Here is a 23,478-nt window from a genome sequence, read left to right on the forward strand (position 1 = left end):
ACCCCACTCGAGATTTAGGACCACTCACCAGACCACTTCCACTCCCACAGGGCTCTGCTTGTGACAACATCTGCATATGGGCTCTCACGGCTCCACCCCTCTCCAGGAAGAGCTGCCTCCTCCACTGTTTAGATTCCGGCTGTACCACTGCACCATTACCGCCGACCCCTTGAGCACTCGCTCTGTCCAGCTGCAGCCCACACTGAGGAGGGCCTGGCTCTGTCAGGGGCTGCCATTCAGGAGGCACCAGGCAATGTGGCTGCCAGTCTCACCCCCGTCACTCCAGCCCAACCCAGCCAGGCACGTCACCCTTTTGACCCAGGCCCAGCAGCCCCTCAGCAGCAGAGCAGGGAAGGTACAAGAAGGAAGAGGGGGGAGGCAGGAGCCCTCCACAAGCCAATCTGAAAGGGGGCACAGGGAAGCACAAGAACACACATGCCCTCCCTCCGCCTAAGAAAAAGTATCTGTCCCCTCTGTCCCTCCCCTGCACAGAACTTCTCCTGGCTGACTCCGGGCACGTTGCGCCACCTCTTGTGGGCCTCCCTTCACCCATTGGAAAATGGGGCTGATAAGGGTTCCTACCCTGGCATGAGCCTTAGGTCAAGAACGATGCTGAAGAGCAGGAAGAGGCTCAGGCAGAGGCTCCCAGGCTGAGGTGCCATTAATGCAGGTTTAAGCATCAATTGAGAAACACCAGCAAGTCACCAGGGCTATGTCTACACTGGCGGGTTCTTGCACCAGAAATATGCAAATGAAGCTAAGCATGGAATATCACTGAACCTCATTTGCATATCTAATGAGCTGTCATTTTTGCAGAAGAGGCTCTTGTGCCAGAAGGAGCATCTACACTGCCCCTTCTTGTGCAAGAAAAACCCTCTTGTGCAATGCCATTATTCCTGAACAGCAGCATAGAACAGACTTGATAGTCCAGGGACCAGAGGTGCACAATGCGTAGCTGGATTCGGCTTCCCTGGCTGGTCGGCATTTTACATCCCTCAAGCCGACCTGCCCAGCCTAGTACAGAGCAGGCCTCAGTGAGGCACACCCAAAATTCCAATCCCCATTTACATAGTGGTGTGGTGCCCATGGAAACTGAGGCACATGCAGAGTTAATACAGAACAGCACAGGACAGCAGGGATCACACGCGACATAGTGGAGTGAACAGAGCCGTGTGCTGCTGTCATGTGACTGCCCCACGGGCATCTTCCCACTGCAGAGATTGCTCCGAGCCAGACTGTGACTAGCCAGCCCACCTATGGGCACCCAGGGGGTGTTTGAGTTTGTTACCAGCACTGAGATTTCTACAAGAGCCCAGGGAACATTGTGAAAAGCCAAAACCTTCCCACCCTGGGGCTATGTCTACACTTGCGGTTTCTTGCGCAAGTGTGGCCATTCTTGCGCAAGAATCTGCAGAGCATCCACACTGCCTGCCTGCACTTGCGCAAGGAAATTTACAGTACGGTATGGTAAGAGAGGGCTTTTTGCGCAAGAGCTACGCTCTTTTTTAACAGGTGTAAGCCCTCTTGCACAGGAACTCTTGAGCAAGAGGGCAGTGTGGACGTTCAGCAGGGATTTCTTGATCAAGAAAGCCCTATGGCTAAAATGGCCATCAGAGATTTCTTGTGCAAGCGAGCGTCCACACTGCCATGGATGCTCTTGTGCAAAAGCACATCTCCCACATGGCCGTGTGGATGTTTTCTTGCACAAGAAGCCACCAGTATGGACATAGCCTGGGTGTCCCTGGCTGGCCAGCCAGCGAGCGGCACAAAGGTTCCCAGCAGTAATGACTTTGGGTAGTTTGAAAGAAGCTTCTGTAGCCCAGGTGAGGTGGCTTAGTGGTTAAGGCAATGGACTGCTAAACCATTGTGCTCTACACGTGTGGGCTCAGATCCCATCCTCACTGGATGTTTGCAACCTTGCCTCTCTGAGAGCTCTCTTCAGTTCAGTACCAGCCCTGCCTGCTGCAGCCTGGGGAAATGAGCTAAGTTGCAGCAAAAGGCTCTTGTGATGTCAGTGCTGCCTTGCAGGGCTCCTGGCCAGCCCCTTGGCATGTTTGAGCTGCTCCTCCCTGTGTCACTCCCACTCAGTTAGGCTGTGTCTAGACTGGCAAGTTTTTCCGCAAAAGCAGCTGCTACACTGGCCGCTTGAATTTGCACAAGAGCACTGACTTTGTAATATCCAACATCAGTGCTTCTTGTGCAAATACTTTGACGTTCCCACTCGAGCAAAAGCCCTCTTTTGCAAATGCTTTTGTGCAAGAGGGCCAGTGTAGACAACACGGTATTGTTCTGCGCAAACAAGGCCCAAAGGCGAAAATGGCGATCAGGGCTTTTTTGCGCAAAAGCGCGTCTAGATTGGCCACGGATGCTTTTCCGCAAAAAGTGCTTTTGCAGAAAAGTGTCCATGCCAATCTAGACGCTCTTTTCTGCAAATGCTTTTAACAGACAACTTTTCCATTAAAATCATTTGCGGAAAATCATGCCAGTCCAGACATAGCCTCAGGGTATGTCGACACTACAAGGTTATTTCAAAATAATAGCTCCCAAAATAAGTATTTCAAAATAGCTCGTCCACACAACAGGGAAGGCTAGAAATTAGTCCAAGGTTGGCTTCCCTAAGGTGCATGCACTATATGGCTGCATCTAGACTGGCATGATTTTGCGCAAATACTTTTAACGGAAAAGTTTTTCTGTTAAAAGTATTTGCACGAAAGAGCATCTACACTGGCATGGATGCTTTTGCGGAAAAGCATCCATGCCAGTCTAGACGCTCTCTTGCACAAGAAAGCTCCGATGGCCATTTTAGCCATCAGGCTTTCTTACGCAAGAAATTAACTTGCCTGTCTACACTGGCCTTCTTGCGCAAGAATACTTGCACAAGAGGGTTTATCTCTGAGGGGGAGTGTCAGAATATTTGCGCAAGAACCACTGATTTCATACATTAGAATGTCAGTGTTCTTGCGCAAATTCTCATGGCCAGTGTAGACAGGCGGCAAAATTTTGTCAGTCTCGATGCGCCCAATGAGTTTAAAGTCCCAGGAAGCACTAGGTATTAATTACATGACTCTGGGGAGTAATTTTTTAAAAATAGCAGCAGTTGAGTGTCCACACTGGTGCTATTTCAAAATGGCAATTTTGAAAGAAGTGTTTTTCCTCATGAAATGAGGGCTTATTATTTCTAAATAATTCTGAAATAACAAAATTGCTGTGTGTAGATGTGCCCTTACCAACTGTAGGTCAACTCTTCTCCTTCCTTTTCATCATTAACGCATCTCCTTCCCTGCTCCTCTCACCCCCAAAACAAGCAGCGTCTCATAGAAACCTTGCCCCCTTTCCCCCCGCTACATCCCCATTTCTCAGTTATTTCACCCTATTGCTCTAATCATCATCAGTCACTGATGGTACGTCTGCACTGCACGACTATTTTGGAATAAGCTATTCTGGAACAGTTAATCTGAAATAGCGAGTCTACATTGCATGGAATCCTCAACATCTGTCCAACGCAGGTTTCCCTAATGTAGACGTGCTATCTCGACTCAGAGCCCCAGGAGGCACTGAGGAGGAATAACTGAGAATGGTCCCTGGTGAGGGGCTATTTCAAAATGGAAGCAGTGGAGCGTCGACACATGCCACATTCCAACATAGCTATTTCAGAATACCCGTTATATCTTGTAGAATGAGGGTTACAGAAGGCAAAATAAGTCAGCTGTTATTCTGAAATTCCTTCAAAACAACGGAAAGGCTGTGTGGACGCTTCCAGAGTTATCTCAAAATATCTCTGCTGCTCTTCACTTTCCCCTCTCGCTCAAGGAAATCATCTCTGCCCTGTGTAAGGGAGCAAGGCTGAAGCCCCACACAATGCTCCTAGGACTTTCCAAGGCAGAGACACTCCAGAGCATCATGTCCTGGTGACATTCATCTTCCTTGCTGAACCCAGCATGTCTGTGAGGCTCCGTGTTTTCATCTCTTCTTGTGAAAAGAAAATGACCAGGCCGTGCAAACCCTGCCAGTGCTTGTGGAAGGCAGAGGGAGCCCCACCTTGTGGCTACATCTGGGCAAGTGACTAATGATGAATAAGGAGCAAATGGAAAGGTTCCCATGGCCCAGAGTTGAGCCAAGTTAGTTGCAAGTGACACGCTGAACACCAGCCACTCTACAGTCCCACTGGCTGGGGGAGATGTGCATGTTAGAGTCTCTGTCCACGGAGCTGTAACTTTCTGTACCCAGGGAGCCAGACACTGCCAGGGCTGATGGGAAATGGGGAATGGCTGCACTTTGAGACTCAAAGATGTATGAAACCTTAAAGTAGAACAGTTTTAAAGCACTTTCACAAGTGGGTACCATGGCTTAGTTGGCTAAAGCACCTGCCTCATAAACAGGAAATCCTGGGTTCAAGTCCCAGTGGTGCCTTGTTGCAGCCTTTGCTCATATTTTCCTAGGTCCTCTGGGACACAGAAGAGGACTCCCCTGGCCACCCATGGAACTGCTGGTTCAGGAAAAGGCTGAGTGGAGAGGAGTGTTGGTAAGAAGGAAGCCACAAGCCTGGAGCGGGTACAGAGGGTCCTGTGACTGGCATAGAGAAGGCAGAGCTCTGACTGCAATTGCTGGGACAGGAGAGCCAGCCCCACACACCCTTGTGATTCCCTGGGGATGTCCGTGCCCAGAAATCCTGAAAGTGCAACCTCTGCAGCTCCTGCAGCCATGGAGAGTGACTCTTTCCCATCTCCTTTGGGATGGGCAATGGCAACATTTGCAGCTGCTGGCAGAAAAGTCCCAGAGAGCGGCCCCATGGCTAAGCTGGCCAAGGTACCTGCCAGGAATGGCAGAGGTGAGGGAGGAAGCACCCAGTGGTGCCTGGCCAATGTGTCTGTTCTTCCCCCCATACCTCTTTATATAGATGGATTCAACCTCTTTCTTCAGCTTTGTGGTGTCCCCACAGCAGGAGGACAACAGTAGCAACTGTAGCAAAGAGCAGGAGAACTGCACACCAGGGCTATATCTACACTTGCTCAAGAACATGTCAACATGGCCATGTGCTTTTGCACAAGAGCATTCATGGCAGTATGGACACTCTCTTGCGCAAGAAAGCTCTGATGGCCATTTTAGCTATAGGGCTATCTTGTGCAAGCAACCCCTGCCATGTGTCCACACTTCCTTCTTGCATAAGAGCTCTTACACTTTTTAGAAAAGAGTATAGCTGTTGTGCAAGAAGCCTTCTCTTTCCATGCTTTACTGTAAATCTTCTTGCACAAGTGCAGGCATGCCGTGTGAACACTCTGTAGGTTCTTGCGCGAAAACATCCGTTCTTGCACAAGAATCCACCAGTGTAGACATAGTCCAGTTGATGCGCTCTCTGAGTTTGATTTAGTGAGTCTTAGTTAGACTTGCTACATCAAATTTCAGAAGATTAAACTCGATAGTGACACCTCCCCAGGAGTGTAACTGCAATAAGTTAGATGACAACATTAACAGCCCTATTGGTAGTAACTCACAGAGACTCTGCTACTGATCATAAAATAGAAGCACATTATGTTTAAACAGCTGTCACAGGAATGCCTCTGAAAGTTACAGGGATCAATGACCTGTGTGAAAGACAGGTGGCCATTAATTAGAGCCCGGAGGTATGTTGTGTTCACACAGAAAGGTAGGAATGTGCACTAGACAGGCTTATAAAGGTGTCTCCTATATGTGTGTAACAGGCTTCTGCTCATCTCCAGTCACATGCTCAGTCCCGTGTCAGAACAATTTCTCCCATAAATTCAACACAAACTAGGCCATTCCTCCTCTGCTGGATCTGTTTTTTGTTCTTCTGCACAGCACAGCCCAAGGAGTCCAAAGACCTGCCAATGGGCATTCAGATCCCACCCTTGTTGCAATGACGGGAATAGAAACGGACACACAGTGGGTTTGTGCTGGTTCCAGCTGAGGGACGGGTTTGCCTGGTTTATGTGCATTGGCACAGGACAGCATTAAGGGTCTGTATTCATTTAAAGAATCCACAGACACCAGAAATCCAGAATGGGATGGAAATGGAAAGGCAAATGTTTGTTAGAGGGAAAAGTTTTTTAAAGGGGGCACTTGGCTCTGAACCCAGCATTACTTGAGGTACAGCCAAATACTCTGCCACTGAGCGTCACCCCCACATAGAACAGCTGTTTGCAGCCAGTGTTAGGAACTGGGCAGAGAACAAGAGGCTTCTGTGTAACAGACAGCTCAGGTAGGAGGGACTCTCCCTCATCCCAGATTGTGACTGGTCCTAACAAGGAATTTGTCCTGAGAGCAGCCAGGCTGGGGCAGGACAGAGAGGAAGTGGCTGGGGGGAAGCCAGGAGCGCAGAGGCCAGACTGAGAGTTGAGAGTCACAGGTGCCCATCAACAGCACCAGTTGTAGGTGCCATCGTGTAAGGGGCAGCACTTAGAATCTACAAGCTGAGCTCAAGTCTCAGTGGGAGCTGCTGGGGCTGGGCTGGTTTGTTAGGAGGTTTTTCATGTGCTTTGGCCTTCCTGGCCTTAGTTTCACAGGAGGCAATTCTGTGTCTCTCACTGGGTGTCTGATGCTCCTTGGAACTCTGTCTCCAGGCCAATGAGAGGGGGGTTGATGCCATCACAGCTACAGGGCAGATCACCCACCTGGCTCCTGAGCTCAGCCCATGCTGCTCTGCAAACAGTGTCCCCTTTCTCCTGGGGAAGAAACTGGGACTGGACCAATTTGGTGCCATGAGGGCAAAGCTCCTGAAGGGGTTTGAATTCCTTCCCTCTCCCCTTGCTGCTATGCTAAGAGGAATCCTGAACATGGGCCCTTCTCCTGTCACTTGAGAGACTGAAATGGAACCATTTCTTGTGGGAAAAGAAGTGGGCAAGTCAGGAGTGGCATTTGAACCTTGGATTCCACATGGAGTCCAGGACCCCCCACTGGGGATAAGACAGAGCCTTGAGTCAGGCATTTGAGAACACTCAGCTCCTACTACTCTGTGCCTGGCCATTAGTGGGGTATCTACATCTGGCTAGCTTGGATGGCAGAATGTGAAAGTCTTAGGGTCATGGGTTCAAGCTTCATGCTGGGTGATGCTGTTCTTCCAATTATATTCTTAGCTGACAAGCAATTTGCTCTTGGCTTTCACCAGTTTTATGAAGGAAAAGTCTTGTCCTGGGATCCAGCTTTAGTAGAGCCAAAGAGAGAACAAACTGCAATTTCTATCATCTGAGGAGAAGGGAGGAGAATTGTGAGAACAAGGGGGAGACATTCCTGCCAGGGTGGGGGCCTCCTAGACATATTGAGCCTCCCCTGGTGAGCCTGCCCCCTGCAGGGAGCCTTGGGGTAGCCACTGTGGCAGCAGGAAGTTGGGTATCAGGTCACTCCATTGGGGACAATGGAGGGAAAAGAAGAGTTTTCCTGCTATTGGGGAAAGTAGGACAGGCCCAGGACCTTTTAACCACTGGGTCTGTGCAGGCTAGAGCCTCCTCTCAGTTTTCTAGCCTGCTTCCTGCAAATCTTGTTTCTACTTCCTTGTCCACACCAGGGAACAAGTCACCACTCCAAATATCCCTCTGGCCAGCATATGGCTTGAACCCATGACCTTGGCATTGTTAGCACCATGCACTAACCAACTAAGCTAATCAGCCTACAGGAACCCAAGTCACAAGTGGCCCTTTCCAAAAGGTGCCTCAGGCAGCTGCAGGGATGTGTCTGCAGCTGCCAATGGCTCTTCTCTGACAGGGCCACTAGCAACTCACTGTGAAGTGGGCTGGCTAGTCCAGCTGGTTTGACGTTTGGTGCTAATAACATCAAGGTGGCTGGCAGCGGGCATGGCACACTGAGACCCAGGGTGTAGGGTAAACTGAGGCTGAGAACTCAGTACTCAAATCCTAAATTATTAGGCCAGGCTGTTATACCAATAAAAGCAAGCAGGATCTTATGAGGGGGATAAGGCAAAAAGCCACATTTACTGTAAAGATAATAATAAAGAAAAGATAGAAGCAAACAACGTTGTTTAACTACTTATTCCTATCACTACTTATCCCTTATAATTAAATTTTGAAGAAGAGGCTTCCCGGATGAATCTATACACTTTTTATATATATATAAACACTCATTCAATCATTCATCCATTCATTCTAGTTCTGTGTATTTGTTATAGTTACCAGCTTGGAAGTTGCTTGTGACAGAATACTGACCAGGTATTCGGTACACAAGTGATGGTAATGAGGAGCGAAGTCCTGATCAGATGCTCATCTGAAGCTCCTGGTAGGCTGGCAGCAGAACCTTGGACTCTGACTCCATAGTCTTTTAGTCCAGTTCTTATAGGAATTTCTTCCTATACCAGTCTATGGGAATTGGTGCATAATGCTGATGTCTTCAGGGTGGATGCCAGGTGCTCGTCAGTGACCTCATAGGGTGGACCTCCAGTACTTGGTTTCCTCCACTTGACACCTTTTGGTTGCACTGGCACCTGACACCTTCTTCAGCCCTTTGTTGCTGCATTCTCAGGCTGGCACCTCTCAAAACCATTCTTTCATCGTCCAAGCACTCTCTCTCTCTTACATACATTCCCTAATTAATGTTTCCCATACAGTATTTTGTATAACAACAACTTTACATATACAAGAGTTGTAGTTACAAAAAAAATTCAGGATTAATTGCTTCACAATGCTTTGAAGAGAACGGGCAAATGCCCTTAGTCAATTACAGGGCTTGGCTCCCAGAGCAGAGTTAGTGGCTTGACAATGCATTGTTACAGTGTATCGCTGCAATGTCAATTTCAAGCAGCCCCTTGCAAAAGCTTGAGCATGCCCAGGGACACAGAGAGGGGAGCTGTTTCTGGCTACATAGGATTATATTCTTAACAGTTCTAAGTTACATGACGTAATATTACATTCCTAATAAATTATATTCTAAAGAGGCGATAATAATAAATCCAAACATTTAACAATCTTAACAAATAATAATAATAATAATAATTCTAAATACTTTAAGTTGTGGGGAACAAATTATGGGGAGTCACTTCCACTTGGGGGAAACATTTTTAATACATGAATATGTTATCCCTACAAGGCCTGAAAAGCACACAGACAGGGTGTGTCTAGACTACATGCCTCCTTCGACGGAGGCATGTAGATTAGCCAGATCGGAAGAGGGAAATGAAGCCGCGATTAAAATAATCGCGGCTTCATTTAAATTTAAATAGCTGCCCCGATCTGCCGATCAGCTGTTTGTCGGCAGATCGGGGGAGTCTGGACGCGATGCCCCGACAAAGAAGCCTTTCTTCATCGACACAGGTAAGCCTCGTGAAACCAGGTTTACCTGTGTCGATGAAGAAAGGCTTCTTTGTCGGGGCATCGCGTCCAGACTCCCCCGATCTGCCGACAAACAGCTGATCGGCAGATCGGGGCAGCCATTTAAATTTAAATGAAGCCGCGATTATTTTAATCGCGGCTTCATTTCCCTCTTCCGATCTGGCTAATCTACATGCCTCCGTCGAAGGAGGCATGTAGTCTAGACACACCCACAGTAGCTACCATGATCCTGGTTCCCCTAGCAACCACATCCCAAAGAGGCCTCACTTTGATAAGATCTGGCTGGTACTAGCCAGGCTGTGCAGGTTCTTTCACTGTCTCCTGTAATTTCAGATAAATAAGCTTGGATCCCAAGGACTATGCCAATGCAAAGAAATAATCATCTTGCAATACACACATCACAAACAAGTTACCATCAACATGTCCATTTTGTTTATGTTGGCTTCTTTAGCTTGTTAGGAATAACTTTGTGTTATTGATAACACGTCTAATTGGCAACGGACGGAGATCCTGTGTAATCTTTGTAGTTCATTGGCTTATGTGCTCATTATGCCTTGCTGCTAGAACCTATGAAATTGCTTCCCCTCCGTCCATCTGTTGCCTATATAATCTAATGTTTGTTTTGGTTAAGTTAGTGCTCACCAGGTTAACTCCCTGGTGGGTACTCCACGAGCTGTGTGAACCAATAAATCCTCTGGTTGTTTTCACCTGCACCCAGTGTGTCCGTGGATTATTCCCTACAGTTTGGGGGCTCGTCCAGGATCTGGGGTTGTGAGCTGATTGGGGATCGGAGGCGAATACCCAAAGAGAGGTGAGTACATTTATTTGCCACCTCATTAGGCCAGGGTTTGAAGTCTCTCATTCTCTTCAGACACATCCTGGATCTGTTCCCGTTTGAGGCATGAGACACCTGGACGTGTGTGAACCAAGCATAAGAGGCAGGCCTGAAAGGGGAGGGAGGAAACTGTGTGGAGATCAGCATGAGAGGGCAGTATACTGTTTGAGCTAGAGGGGCTGTTACAAATGGACTGGATAAACCCCCAGAGAGTTATTGAGCCGTATGTTAAGCTCAGAATTGACTGGGTACACAAAGCGGCAGGCAGTACGAACCGGTGGTCCACTCCCTCATTGCATGTAACATTGCATGACCTGATGGAAGCCTCACAGCAGGTGCATGACGTATACACCCTCGAATAGTACAGATCCCCAACCTAGCCAGCCATGGGAGGGTGCCTGAAGGCACAAGTATCATGCGGTATAAGCTGCATATGGAATTGAAGGAGGGAAAGGCTGACCCATGGTCGTGCCTTTCAGCACACAACACCCAAGGGGCATCATTCATCCCCTGGTGGGAATGGCAAAGCTGTGTGCAGAGAAAAGGGAGGGAGAGATTCCCAAGATTCCTAGGTGTGGGGGGTGTCAATGGCTGTGACATCCAAAGGAGGACAGCTGTGTGCAACCTTCATAAAAACTCAAAACCCCAATGCTTGATCGGGGGCTCATGCCCACGAATCAAGATTGGAAAAGAGAGAAGAAAAGAAAAAAAGAGAAACTAAACAAATATAAGAAAAGAAGGAAGGAGTGAGGGCTAAGCGAAACAGAAGCCATGACATTGCAGGGTGGGGGCGCTAGCCCACAGAAACATCTAGACTACAAACAAGCACCAGAGAAGGATTTGATCAAGTGGGGAACTGAAAAGGAAAGTGAAAACACCAACAAGGTAGTAATAGCATTGGTAAAAACCCTCACATTAAAAAAAGAAGAAATTAAAGTCCTGAGGGATGAGACTGAAGCTCATAAGAGCAAAAATCCGCCCTGCAGTGAGGAACGTAACTTACAAGCAGCTGCAGCGCCTCTGTGCCAAAGGAACGCACTAGGAGAGGAAAGGATTTCTCAGCTGGCGCAACCATACCAGCTGCACCGCCTTTCCCAAACTTAGAGGGGAATTCGGCAAACATCACCCCCTTCGCCCCTCTCTATGTTCAGCCCCATACGAGCCATTGCCATACATCACTGAAGATAGAGAGGAGACATGGAAAATAACTGAAAGGGATCAGCTCTTCCCTTTGGAAAAACAGGCTCTAGTAACAAATCTGCCAGATCCAAAGTGAAACACCGAGTCTTGGAATAAGCTTACCAGCTTAGGGGAAGTGTTCCTCCAAATTCTGAAGGAAGGGGTGTGAGCAGACCTCAAGCTGTATTGCCCCTAGGCAAATGTTTGGAAATGCATACACAGACATAATGAAGTGGGCTACCGATTTACAGAACAGGAAGGGAAAGAAAGTGTCAATCAACACTATAGAGGCAGAGGCCACAATCCATCCAGTTCAGGCTACTCTCTCCTATACCTACGGGAAGCCGGGGCAAATAACACGGGACTGTGGGCACAAAAGGAAGCCCAAACTTTGTACCAACTGCAAAAAGACTGGCCGCACTAGAAAAGAATGCTTCCACCCCGGCGGCGGTAAGGCAGGACAATGGCTGAGCAAGAATATCCCTAGCACACAGGGGACACAGAACCACATGCAGGAGCAGGAGAAAGTTGCCAAGCAACTCTAGGAGATTCTTGAGCTCCGTGCTAGCAAATCATGTTCCGTAACACATGAACCGGGGGATAGGGGCTAGCCAGGCAAATGATTAATAATCAGTCAAACCTTCCCCTCATACACCATTATATTTGGCTCAATGGAGTGAGAGGAGGTAACCTAAAAGCCACCCTAACTAAGCCAGCGAGTGGGAATTGAATTTGAAGATGCAGTCATCATTGGCCCCTGACAAGGAGACACAGTTGGCGACTTAGATCTCCTTATCGAGTTTGAGGAAGTAGTTAACCCCAGAGCCAGCATAGAATGAACTATTTCAGAAAACCCTGCAAACTTTGAAGTAAATTGACAACATTTATAATCCCTTAATTTCACTGCAAAAACAAAAACACCCCAGACTCTGCTGCAGCATGGATGTTATGAAAACCCTGTAGTAAGACGTTTAAATTATTAATAGCTGACTGCAATAACAAATATTTGGATTTACTTAATAAAGGGAACCACAAGCTGTGAGGGCAAATTGAAAGAAAAAAAACCAAACATGGTCATAACATAATGTGTTCTGTGTTCTGTCCAACTTTGTCTTGTGTGTCTTAATTGTGATACATATTGCAAATGTTGTTGTGTGTAGAATATTGTTGTTTTAATGAAAGGATATTTTAAGTAAAGCAGAAGCATGAATTTAAACAAAACAAAATTAATAATTGGGCCCAATCAATTGGCAACTCTAAATTTTAGTGAATGGATAATAGTATAGTAATTTTTTAAGCTAGGAGAATGTTAACAATATCTCCACAGGTGACCACAAGGAACTGGAAGGAAGCAAGCAGTGCACCACCTGAAAAGAAGGACTGGGCATGGGGTACCAGCCCCCTCCCCGCCAGATTGGCTTTGCTTTAACAGCCACATGAATGAAATATTTAGCTTTTGTAAAACTTGCACACCAACCGTAAAAGTGGTTTGGCCAGAGATAATAAGAAATCTGTAAGTGAAACAACACGGGCAAGTGGGACATCAACATATTTAAGTAAAGATTTCCATCACATTGATGCCCACAACAATGAGGAAACTAGTAACCTCACCATTGCAATAACAGCCATTTGCCCTGCTACCTATTGGTGCCAGATGCCTGACGCCTGAAAAGGCCTCACAAATACCTGGTAAGAATTATGGAATTGCATGGGTTCCCATTAACAATCAAACATCTGTGAACCATGCTGTGGTCCCGTAAGAGAAACAGGGACTCCAGTCAATGTAAACTGCCTTCAAGTCACATACAGAGAAATAAACAAACACCAAGCTGGTCCAAATGAATGGTACCTACCCAGACAGACCACTCCATTGAACTAAATGGAAGGCCCTCCCCCTCTACATATGCATCCGTGTGCATAACAGTCCCTCGCTGGGCAACCCTGACCATTCACAAGACTTGGCTCTACCGTACTTCGGCAATGACGGGTAACCTAACATGGGATCTTCGGTGGCATGGAGGAAGTAAGTACCTAGAGGAGGGTTTACTGGCCCTGCAGGCAGAGATTGAGGAGTTGGTGGCCAGTGCCCAAAGGCAATTTGGTATTGGCCGTCTGAGGTACACACTCACAGGGAAAACGATGGACCATGCCAAAACACCTTACTCTGAGGCACTCAACCAGGAAGTAGAGGTCAAATCTATAATCACGGGCAGTGCCTTTACTGGTGACAAAATACCTTGGGGATGGATTTGAGTAGTGTTTTGCCAACTTATATGGCAAGTTTCAATTATAACGTATAATAGTGCTGGTGCTGTAACAGTGCTTCCAAAGTAAATTAAAACCCCTGAAATTGTTGTATTTAACCTGGTGGGTTAAAGAACCCTAAGGTCGAGAGGAGGGAACTGTAGGGGCAAACTGAGACAGTCCATGATATCTTGCTAAGAAATTAGAACTCAAATCCTAAATTATTAGGCCAGGCCTGGGAAGCACACAGACAGTAGCTACCGTGACCGTGGTTCCCCTAGCAACCACATTCCAAGAGGGCCTCACTTTGATAAGGCTGGTACCAAACAACTCTGCAGGATTGTTTTTCACTGTCTTCTTTATTCCTAGAAAATAAGCCTGGGTCCCAAAGACTGTGCTAACCCAAGGCAATATCACTCCCGCAGTAAACACATTATATTTCCGTCTGAAAGAGTTACCACCAACCTGTCTCTGTTTATGTTGGCTCATTTTGCTTGTTAGGAATAATTACCTGTATTATTGATAAGATGTTTAATTGGTGATGGGCGGTGATCCTGTGTAACCTTGTAGTCCATTGGCTTATGTGCTCATATTTCCACCGCTAGACCTATCAAATCACTTCCCCTCTGCCGCCTATATAATCTAATGTTTGGTTTGGTTAAGTTAGTGCTCACCAGGTTAACCCCTTGTGCGTACTCCACCAGCTGTGTAAACCAATAAATCCTCTGCTTGTTTTCACCTGAACCCAGTGTGTCTGGAATTATTCCCTACACCCCCAACACAGGACAAGCTGTGGGAGGAGAGAGAACTCCAAAGGCTGCTCTAAAGCAGCCCCCTTATATCCTCTGCCTCAGAGAAAGCAGCAGCGGCAGGAACGGTGGAGCTCAGGCCTCCTGAAGTGGAGAAAGGGGGGGCAATAGACCCCCCAAAGAGATGAGAGGGGGGCTCCCCTCACCTAGAAGAAGGGCAGGAAAGACCCCCCACACCTTCAATAGCTAGAAACGCAGGTGGAACAGGGGGCCTGGCCTAGAATGTAAGGGTAGCCAGGGCCTGCGGGACACAAAAAGGCATGCCCCTCCCAAAAAGGAGAGAGGAGGGGTGTAGGAGAATGTGCAGCACCTCTAGAGCAGGGGGCTACCACGGCCTCATGGAAGGTCTACAAAATCCTATAGATCCACAAAATCCACTAACTCTGGAACCCCAGGAAAGTAAATCTGGCCTATGGGAAGCCCTGAACCTCAGTCCTCCCTGTCTCTTCCGCTTACCCTATGAATGCTAGAAGAGTGAGGTATCTCAGTTGGGGGACATATCTTTGAGGGCTGGGGGTTTCGAGAGGAGTTTTTTGCTTCTTACTTGTGAGTTCTCCAACTGATTTTTCTGTGGGTTAGTGGCCTCCAATGCAAAAAGGGTTTCCCACCCTGCAATAAATAAAAACATTGATTTTTTTTGTATCTATTGGTGTGGCGTAGTGGGGGTGCTGTTTGCTCTGTGACCCGGGCTCCCCCTGAACTGTGATGTGAGATTCTCACTGACTCTCCCAAATGTGTATTAACCCAGACACCCAGGCTCAGCCTCCCAGGGAGGGAGACAAAGGAAGGAGGGCAGAGACCAACCCCTGTCTGGGAGGCAGGGTGGAAGAGAGTTTTAATCTCTGTCTGGAATTATGGAGGAGGCAGCCTAGGGAAGAGGCTGGAATTTAGTGGCCCAGTCTCCCCCAATCAAGGGGGGCTGAGGCGTCCTAGGCCTGCCCTGTACCCAGATTACATCTATGCCGTGCTGTATCCTGGACAAGCAATAAACTCCCTCTATTCTACTGGCTGGCAGAGTCTGTTCATGGCAGGAGTTGGGGAAACCTCAACACGCCGCCACAATTGGACATAAATATTTTACTTAATGTAAAATAAAGTTTGATCAACTAACATAAGAAAATTAAAAGGTTTAATCTCTTTAATAATTTAAATACAAATGTCCAGATGCAGCCCTAGCAAAATGGCTTGACTAATTATGTAATTATCAGTGAGTTTCCATTAGCAACAGTAGTCTATAGAAGGTTAGGAGAGGGCAGGGCTATGATGGGCCAGGCCAGGTCTGGGCACCACTAAGGGAATCCACTCAGGGCAAATTGCTCAAAATCAGGACTGGTTACAGCCCTTGACTGGAGACCTTTCCGAAATAGGCCACAAACCAGTCACACCGAGCACTTCAGCTACCAGTCCAGCCCGCAGGAAGCCTCATGAGCAAAACCCCTCAGATACCCCAGCTCTTCCAGTGCCACAATCAGCCCTGGGCTTACACACAAGTGAAGGGTTACAGAGCCCAATCTTTCCAACCCCGAACAGATCCACCCAGTTCCAAGGAACCAGCCATGACTCCCTGGTCAATTAGATTCTAAAAGTATAAAAGGTTTATTAATAAAAGAAAGAAAAGGTTGAGAGTAAGGTTGTTAAGGAGAATACATTATATACATCAGTCAGCAAGTTCTTGATGCAGGATCTTAGTGGAGATGTTACAAACTGCTAGCATAAAATTCTTTGGCGTACATTCTATGTCAGGATAGGTCAGCAATCCTTCCCGTTTCTCTGTCCTTAGCAAGGCTGCATCTGGGATAAATAGCAAGACTATAGACAAAATGGAGTCCCCCTCATGGCATTTGATATTCATTTCTGGTATCTCCCAAGCTGGAACTATTCACATGGTCAAGTGACCTGACTCTTTCATATACCAGCAGCCATTGTGCCCTGGCTTCTTTGCAGCTTTCCACACGCATTCCTCAGGTGTGTATTGGCCAACCTGAGAGCCATTGTCCTTGGAGCCGTACTGATAAGAATAGTCACTCATTGGACGTTTCTTCCTCATGACAAGCAGTCCATACACAGTATCAGCAGAGCCCACATTCATAACTCCCCATACAAACTCCAAACAAGTACATGAATACCATACACAGACTCAGCACAATATTAGCTTTCATTTGACACCTCGCATGGCCCACTTTCTACCAAATTAGGGGCAAACTGTTCCCTGTGATCACAGCAGTGATCTGCATGCTCACCTTAAAATCCAATAATGTGACAGGGGCCTCAAGAAAGGGTTGGGGTCTTGAGGAAGGATCTAGGATACAGAAGCAGGCAGGTGTCTAGCCAGGGGAAAGGTGCAGAGTGTGGCCAGGAGAGAGGGTGCAAGAAAAAAGGAGGGTGTCAAAGCAAGCTGGGGGTGTTAGCTGCTGGGGGAAAGGGAATTGAGGAGATTGGGAGAGGGTGTCTGGGGATGACAGCAAATATTACCTGGCTTTGGGTCCCCTTGCAGCAACTTCTTCAGCCAAAGCGTCCTGGTCACCCCAGAGGAAGGTTGCAGCAGCCACACAGACCAGGACCGGCCATGGACACCGGAGGTACCACTGCTGCACCCATTCAGTCCAGGCCCAGAGGTGCTGCTGATGTTGCAGCCATACAGCCCAGGACAAGCCCCAGAGGCACCCCTGACATGGCCATGTGGCCCGGGAGGCCAGCAGTGCAGTGGCAGCAGTGCCTCTACTGCCAGCCTTAGGTTGTGTGGCAAAGACTCAGCCTAGCACTGCCTCCTCTCTAGCGGCTACACAGCACGAAGAGGGGGTGGGGCTAAGCTCCTTCCTTCTCAGCACATGCTCATTTGGAGGTGGGGCCTCACATTGCCTTGTGGACAGGATCAAAGCCTTAGGTAGGCTGGATTCTGCCAACAGAGAAAATTTTGCTCACCACCACTATAGGGTTTCTCACCTGTGTGGGTTCAACTATATGCAACAAAGCTTGAACTCTCGCTATAGCAGTTCCCAAAGTCAGAGCAGTTGAAGGATTTCTCTCTTGTGAGAGTTCTCTTATGGATAACAAGGTGTGACCTCTGACGGCAGCATTTCCTAAAGTCAGAACAACTGAAGGGTTTCTCCCATGTGGATTTTCCTATGTCTAACAAGGTTTGAGCTCTGACTGAAGCTTTTTCCACAGTCAGAGCAGCTGAAGGGTTTCTCTCCTGTGTGGACTCTCCTATGGCTAACAAGCTGTGACCTCCAACTGAAGCTTTTCCCACACTCAAAGCAGCTGAAGGGTCTCTCTCCTGTGTGGGCTCTCCTATGGCTAACAAGATGTGACCTCCAACTGAAGCTTTTCCCACACTCAGAGCAGCTGAAGGGTCTCTCTCCTGTGTGGTCTCTCTTATGGCTAACAAGCTGTGACCTCCAACTGAAGCTTTTCCCACACTCAGAGCAGCTGAAGGGTTTCTCTCCTGTGTGGGCTCTTCCATGGCTAACAAGGTTTGACCTCTGACTGAAGCTTTTCCCACAGTCAGAGCAGCTGAAGGGTTTTTCTCCTGTGTGTGCTCTCTTATGGGTAACAAGGAGTGACCTTCGACTGAAGCTTTTCCCACAGTCAGAGCAGCTGAAGGGTTTCTTTCCTGTTTGAGCCCTTTCATGTTTAATAAGAGTTGCGCAGTCACTGGAAGCACAAGGATGTTGATGGGGGATTTTCTTTTGAACAGTTTTGTTGTTTGTTTTCAACCTTCTGCTCCTGTGTCTGGATTTATCCTGTTCTGCTCTTGGATGGTTTTCTTGATGCCTCTGTAGGCTATGCTGACTCTCACAAGTCTCTCCTTGCTCAGGACTCTGAGAAACATGCCCTTCAGATATTCCCACTAACACCCCACATGCAGCCATTCGCTTAGGTCCTTCCTCCTGAAGACTCCTCTCATTGTTGTCATTCAGCATCCCATCACCTGCTGGGATAGAGAGAGAAACCACACAGGAGACATTCCCTGGGCTGAGCTAAAAGACAAATTCTGAATGGTGAACAGAAAATGGGGGACACACTCAAAGAAAAGCTGGAAAGATTCAATAATCATGAGCTGAGTTCACCCTGCTCCCCGTAAGTCTTTCCCCATCCAGCACTCTCAGACTGGAGTTGAAAACAGGCTGAAGAGCCAGTCAGACTTGATGAAAACACACAACCAACATCTGCTATGAGATCACAGAAATTGGTTTGAGTCAGTTTAGCTGATTTCTCACCTGTGCAGGTGTCACTAATGATCTCCCCTTCCTCACAGCCTTGGAGATCTGGGATCTGCAGCTCTTCCCTTTGCTCCACCCAGGAGAGCAGATGAGCGTTGGAGACTGGAGATCCTATTCCGGGAACAATTAACCAAGTGCTGATCTTGTTCATTAAGGTCTGTGCCATTCCTGCTTCCAAAGCCAGGATCTAAGTCGCCTACCCAGAGAGGCTCCTTCCTCACCTTCCACAGACTGGTCTCTGGCTAGTACAAGATCCCAGGACACACTAATTTCCCCCTGCCCCACTACCACGTTGGGAATAGCCCAGCTGACTCCCATTGGGAACTGAGTGCTCTGCTGCACTCTCCAGGATACAACTCAGTCTCCCTTAGGGCCTGTTCCATACTTGGGCAGGACAGGAACACACTGCTCATAAGGGGAGAGCTCCAGGACTTTTAGGACTGACAGACACCCCTAGCCAGGACTCATATTTGAGCTGTCACGTGAGGTCACTAGGGCTGGGAGGGAAAGCATCCAGCAGAGCTCTAGAGCCCTATGGCAGTGGTTTCCAACCTTTTTATACCCAAGATCACTTTTTAAATCTCAGAACAGGCGAAGATCTACCACCCCGCCCCTTCCTTGAAGCCCCGCCCTCTCTATTCTCTTTCTGTCCATCTCTTGCTACTCCCAGCCCTTACTTACACACTCTGATAAACAGGTTTTTAAATTACGCGATATATAAAATAAAATTAAAATCATGTGTTTATAATTATGAAATAAATGGTCTGTTTTTTATTCCTGCTATTTAAATCTAAAATGAAACATTTATAATTATACATTTTGTGGGGACAGAGTTCTGCGGCTGGTGGCAGGGGAGAGGGAACAGGGTGCTGGGAGGGCAGAGGATAGGGTTCTGCAAGGGGACAGAGTGCCAGTGGGGACAGGTTTCTACAGCTGGGGACAGAGTTAAGGGAGTGGGGACAGGAATAGGGACAGAGTTCTGTAGCTGGGGACAGGAGAATGGGGACAGAGTTCTGTGGCTAGGGACAGGGGAGTGGGGACAGTGTTCTGTAGCTGGGGAGTGGGGGCTGGGGAGTGGGGTGTCAGTGGAGGCAGAAAGTCCCCTGCATCTGCCTCCTCCCGGGATTCCCCCCCCAGAGGGAAACCAGCACGTGCCTGCCCCAGGGCCGATCCTCCCCCCACCGCACAGGGAAGCCCCACGCATGCGCACCTGCCCCAGGAACGACCCTCCCCACCGCGTAGGGAAGCCCCTCAAGTGCTTGCCTTGGTGCCAAGCCCCCCACCCCGGTGCAGGGAAACCCCACGTGTGCCTGCCCCGGGGCCAACACCCTCTCCCCCGCACGCGCGCTGAGAAACCCTGCGCACGCCTCCCATGGGGCTGACTCACCCCTCCTGTGCGGTGCAGGGAGCCGATGCTCCCTCCCGCAGTACACCCGACAGAGCTAGCGCACTTCCGGAATCGCTGAAAGTGACACTAAGCTGCGGGACTTTTGTCCATCCCCTGGAAACCGACACTACCTCCATTTTCACTTGAGGTAGGTAGTGGGGCTTCTCAGGGGTGGGTGGGAAATGGGAGTGGGGCAGACAGGACGCCTCGCGATCAACCAGTCGATCGCAATCGACCTGTTGGTGACCACGGCCCTATGGGCTCTGCCCACAGAGCTCTTCGCTTGGGGCTGGATTTGCCCTGCTCTTGGACTCAGATGCTCTATTTGAGCCAGAAGGAGGCAGGGGAATTTTCTGATTAGGAAAATGTATCCTTGGCTGGCCACTTCAGGCCCTGCCTATGCTCCATATCCTGATCCTGACTGACTGTGCGTTGGTGAGCCCTGTCAGCTGCCCACAACAGCTGTCAGTCCTACAGACAGCCAGGGCAGTGCCGGGCTGTTCCTGTGACCAGCCAATGTGCAGACAGGCTAGGCTGCTTCTCGTTGATGCTCCCACAGCTCAGCTCCCTTTCTGCAGCCTTGCTTCTACTCTGCCAGCAGCAGCCGCTCTCCTCGTGGCCAGTCAGGCCTGCCCTTTGGTGACCCTCTAGCTTACACAGAATCTACCAGAGGCAGGGAAGGATTACTGGGGCAGATACTGCTGATACTGAGGGTTTGGGCAATGAGGGACCCTGAACCAAACCCAACCCAGCTGCTCCAGAGCCCACCCAGCTTCTGTTACACAAACGGACAGGAATCCTCACCCAGCCAGCTCACAGCCTCATAATTCTCCTGCATCACATCCCTGTAGAGGGCTCTCTGGCCCGGGTCCAGCAGAGCCCATTCCTCCTCAGAGAAATACACAGCCACCTCCTCGAAGCTCACCGGCTCCGCCAGAGCCATTTCCTGTCCCTGGCTCTGCAGGCCAGAAGCTGAGCTGGAGTCAGACATGGGTGTTCTGCAGCCTGGCAGGGGGAGAAGGGGAATTGGAGACATTTCAAAAAGGGCTTTAATCCTTTCCACACCCAATTCTGCCCAGACTCTTACCCATCAAATATGTGTGCCTCCTCTTTAGCCTGAAATTCTGTGGCTGCAGCTTTCAGTTATTGACTCTCACTGAACTATATCCCTAGAGCGGGGTGGGCAATTCATTTTGATGGGGGGGGGGGGGGGGGCACTCCAAGATTTTGGAAAGTGGTTGAGAGCTGCACTCTTCCAAGACATTAAGCAGGAAATACAGGGTATGGGATGAACACTGGGAGAAGAAGGGAGCGTTGGGGGAGGGTTTGGGATGCAGGAGGAAAAGAGGGGTCTGGGAAGGAGTTTGGTTAAGGAGGCAGATGTGATCTGGGGCACTAGATTAGCCAACTACTTATGAGATATTTAAAGTAAAGTTAATTTAGAGAAGCGGCTGAATGGACAAATAAGGGGCTGAGGGTTTCTGACCATGAAGAGCTTCCTGCATACTTGGATGTATGGGAGAAAAATCAAATAACTCCAATTGTGTCTAAAGGGGGGACTGTTCAGGAAATAAAAACTCTCTAAAAGAAAACTGCTGTAAGGGTTAAAAGTTTTCCAGGCCTCTCTCCCTGTAACAGAGAGAAATCAAATTAACTCTAATCAAGACCCTTACAATGCCTATCTCAAGTTCATGAAGACTCCTAGTCTGTCATAATTTGTCATGTAAACTCTCTCATATGCCTTTGTTCTGTAAAACTTACTTCTAGTACTCCCGGTGTGAACAGAAACATCTCAGAGTACTTCTGCTGAGACTTTAATATGTTAAAGAAAAACAATCAACAACTACTGTCTGAACATACTGTATAAAAAATCCCTGAAACTGTCTCTCAGGGCTGGCTGCTAACTCTGGTACCGGTCAGCCTGCATGCATGAATAATAAAGTTTTCCTTCTAGGTTTCTCTCCTGCCTCACTGCTTTGACCTCCAGCCTCGGACCCTTCTGGGGGCTCTGTACCCCAGGGGAGCGAGATTTCCCCCACAATTTGGTGTCAGAAGTGGGATGGCTTGGAACTCCAGTTGGAAAGGCTGATGACGGGGAATGGGAACGGACTACAGCGTGCATCTGGAGGGTAAGGGATCCATTTAAAATCCCCCAGTCCGCCTTCCTGTTCTCGTGACCAGCTGGACCGGCTGGTGTAAGAGTCATCTTTTGCTCCAAAATTTTTGTTAAGAGGCTTGAGGGAGATTTAAAACGAAAACACTGGGTATAGCCAAATAGGGGTTGAATTTTGTTGTTGTGTTGCTGACTGATTGGTAGCGAGTCCAAGCGCTTGGTTTTGAGTGAGTGAAGTCCGAAATGGGACCGTAGCCGCACCGGTGCTGGCAGTGTCACTAAACAGCTGCTAAAAGCAAGGGTGGTTTCCCCCAGCACATAAGGAGTGTGAGTGAAGCTGACAGTTTGTGTGGACTCCCGCACTATCCTTGGAGAGGGTCGTGTTGCTGGACACCTGTGCTATCCTTGGAGAGGGTAGTACTGTTGGGCTCCTGCGCTGTCCTTGGACAGGACAGTGCTAACATGGATGAGATTGCTCCCTCAAGTTTGTCTCCGACTGAGGGGAAAGGTTTCTCACAGCCTGGGACTCCCTTGTCTCGGATCATCAGTCAGCTAGGTATTGCCTGCAGGTTTGAAACTAAGGAGACTTAAGAAATTATTAAGCATTTGGAATGGCTATACTCAGGGGAATTCCCAGAATAAATGGCAACTAGAGCTTTGACTTACAAAAGCTTGCTTATCTTAGAGTTTTCCTCGAGGAAAAACATCCTAACCAGATGAAATATTGGTGCCTCTGGGAGGATGTAGCAGTAAGAAAAAAAAATCTGAGCATTATGGCTATCCAAAAAAATTCTATTGAAAAGCTGCAGCAAAAATTGGCTACTCTAAAAAAACAGCTTGATTCCCCAGATGTGCCATCTGCACCCCCACCCCGCTTTGGACCCTTGTCAGCTGAACATTCTTTCCTGTTACCTCCCTGTTCTCCTGTAAACCTTGTTGTATAAATTGGGTGCAAACCTTCTCTGTAAAGAAGAAGGGATATTTGTTAACCTTTCCCCCTATCAGGCTCCAAATTTGATGGCATTACTACTCTCAGAGGAATCTGATAAAACCTCAGGACATACACCCCTCCTGAACATCTCAGATGTCCCAAAGACATTGTGGGCAGCCCATGTGAATGAAGTGGGGTTGCTAGCCTCTGCAACACCAGTGCAAATAACATACAGACACAACAAGCCTTTCCCAATAGGTACCCCTGTATCTATTGTCTAGGAAGGCACAAGACGGCATTAAGCCTGGAATCTCTTCCCTCCTTGAACAAGGGATACTTGTTTATACAACTTCACCATGTAATACACCTATACTACCTGTAAAAAAGCAAATCTATGGATTTGTAGAAGACCTAAGAGCCATTAATAAGTTTGTAACCCCTAGATTTCCAGTAGTACCTAACCC

At 48.3% G+C, this 23,478-nt stretch overlaps 1 protein-coding gene across 1 annotated transcript in view; it reads right to left on the minus strand.

Moving 5' to 3' along the window:
• Positions 1-15,932: 15,932 nt before the first annotated feature.
• LOC102443998 (uncharacterized) overlaps positions 15,933-23,478 on the minus strand; it is a 293,825-nt gene continuing 286,279 nt past the window's right edge. The window contains 4 exon segments of the mRNA XM_089771010.1: positions 15,933-17,464; positions 17,466-18,294; positions 18,581-18,694; positions 20,775-20,975. Of these exon segments, the coding sequence (XP_089627136.1) occupies positions 17,314-17,464; positions 17,466-18,294; positions 18,581-18,694; positions 20,775-20,975 (1,295 nt within the window). The 3' untranslated portion in view covers positions 15,933-17,313.

Source organism: Pelodiscus sinensis, chromosome 19 (genome assembly GCF_052426305.1).
Source record: "Pelodiscus sinensis isolate ZL-2025 chromosome 19, ASM5242630v1, whole genome shotgun sequence".
Lineage (NCBI taxonomy): Eukaryota > Metazoa > Chordata > Testudines > Trionychidae > Pelodiscus > Pelodiscus sinensis.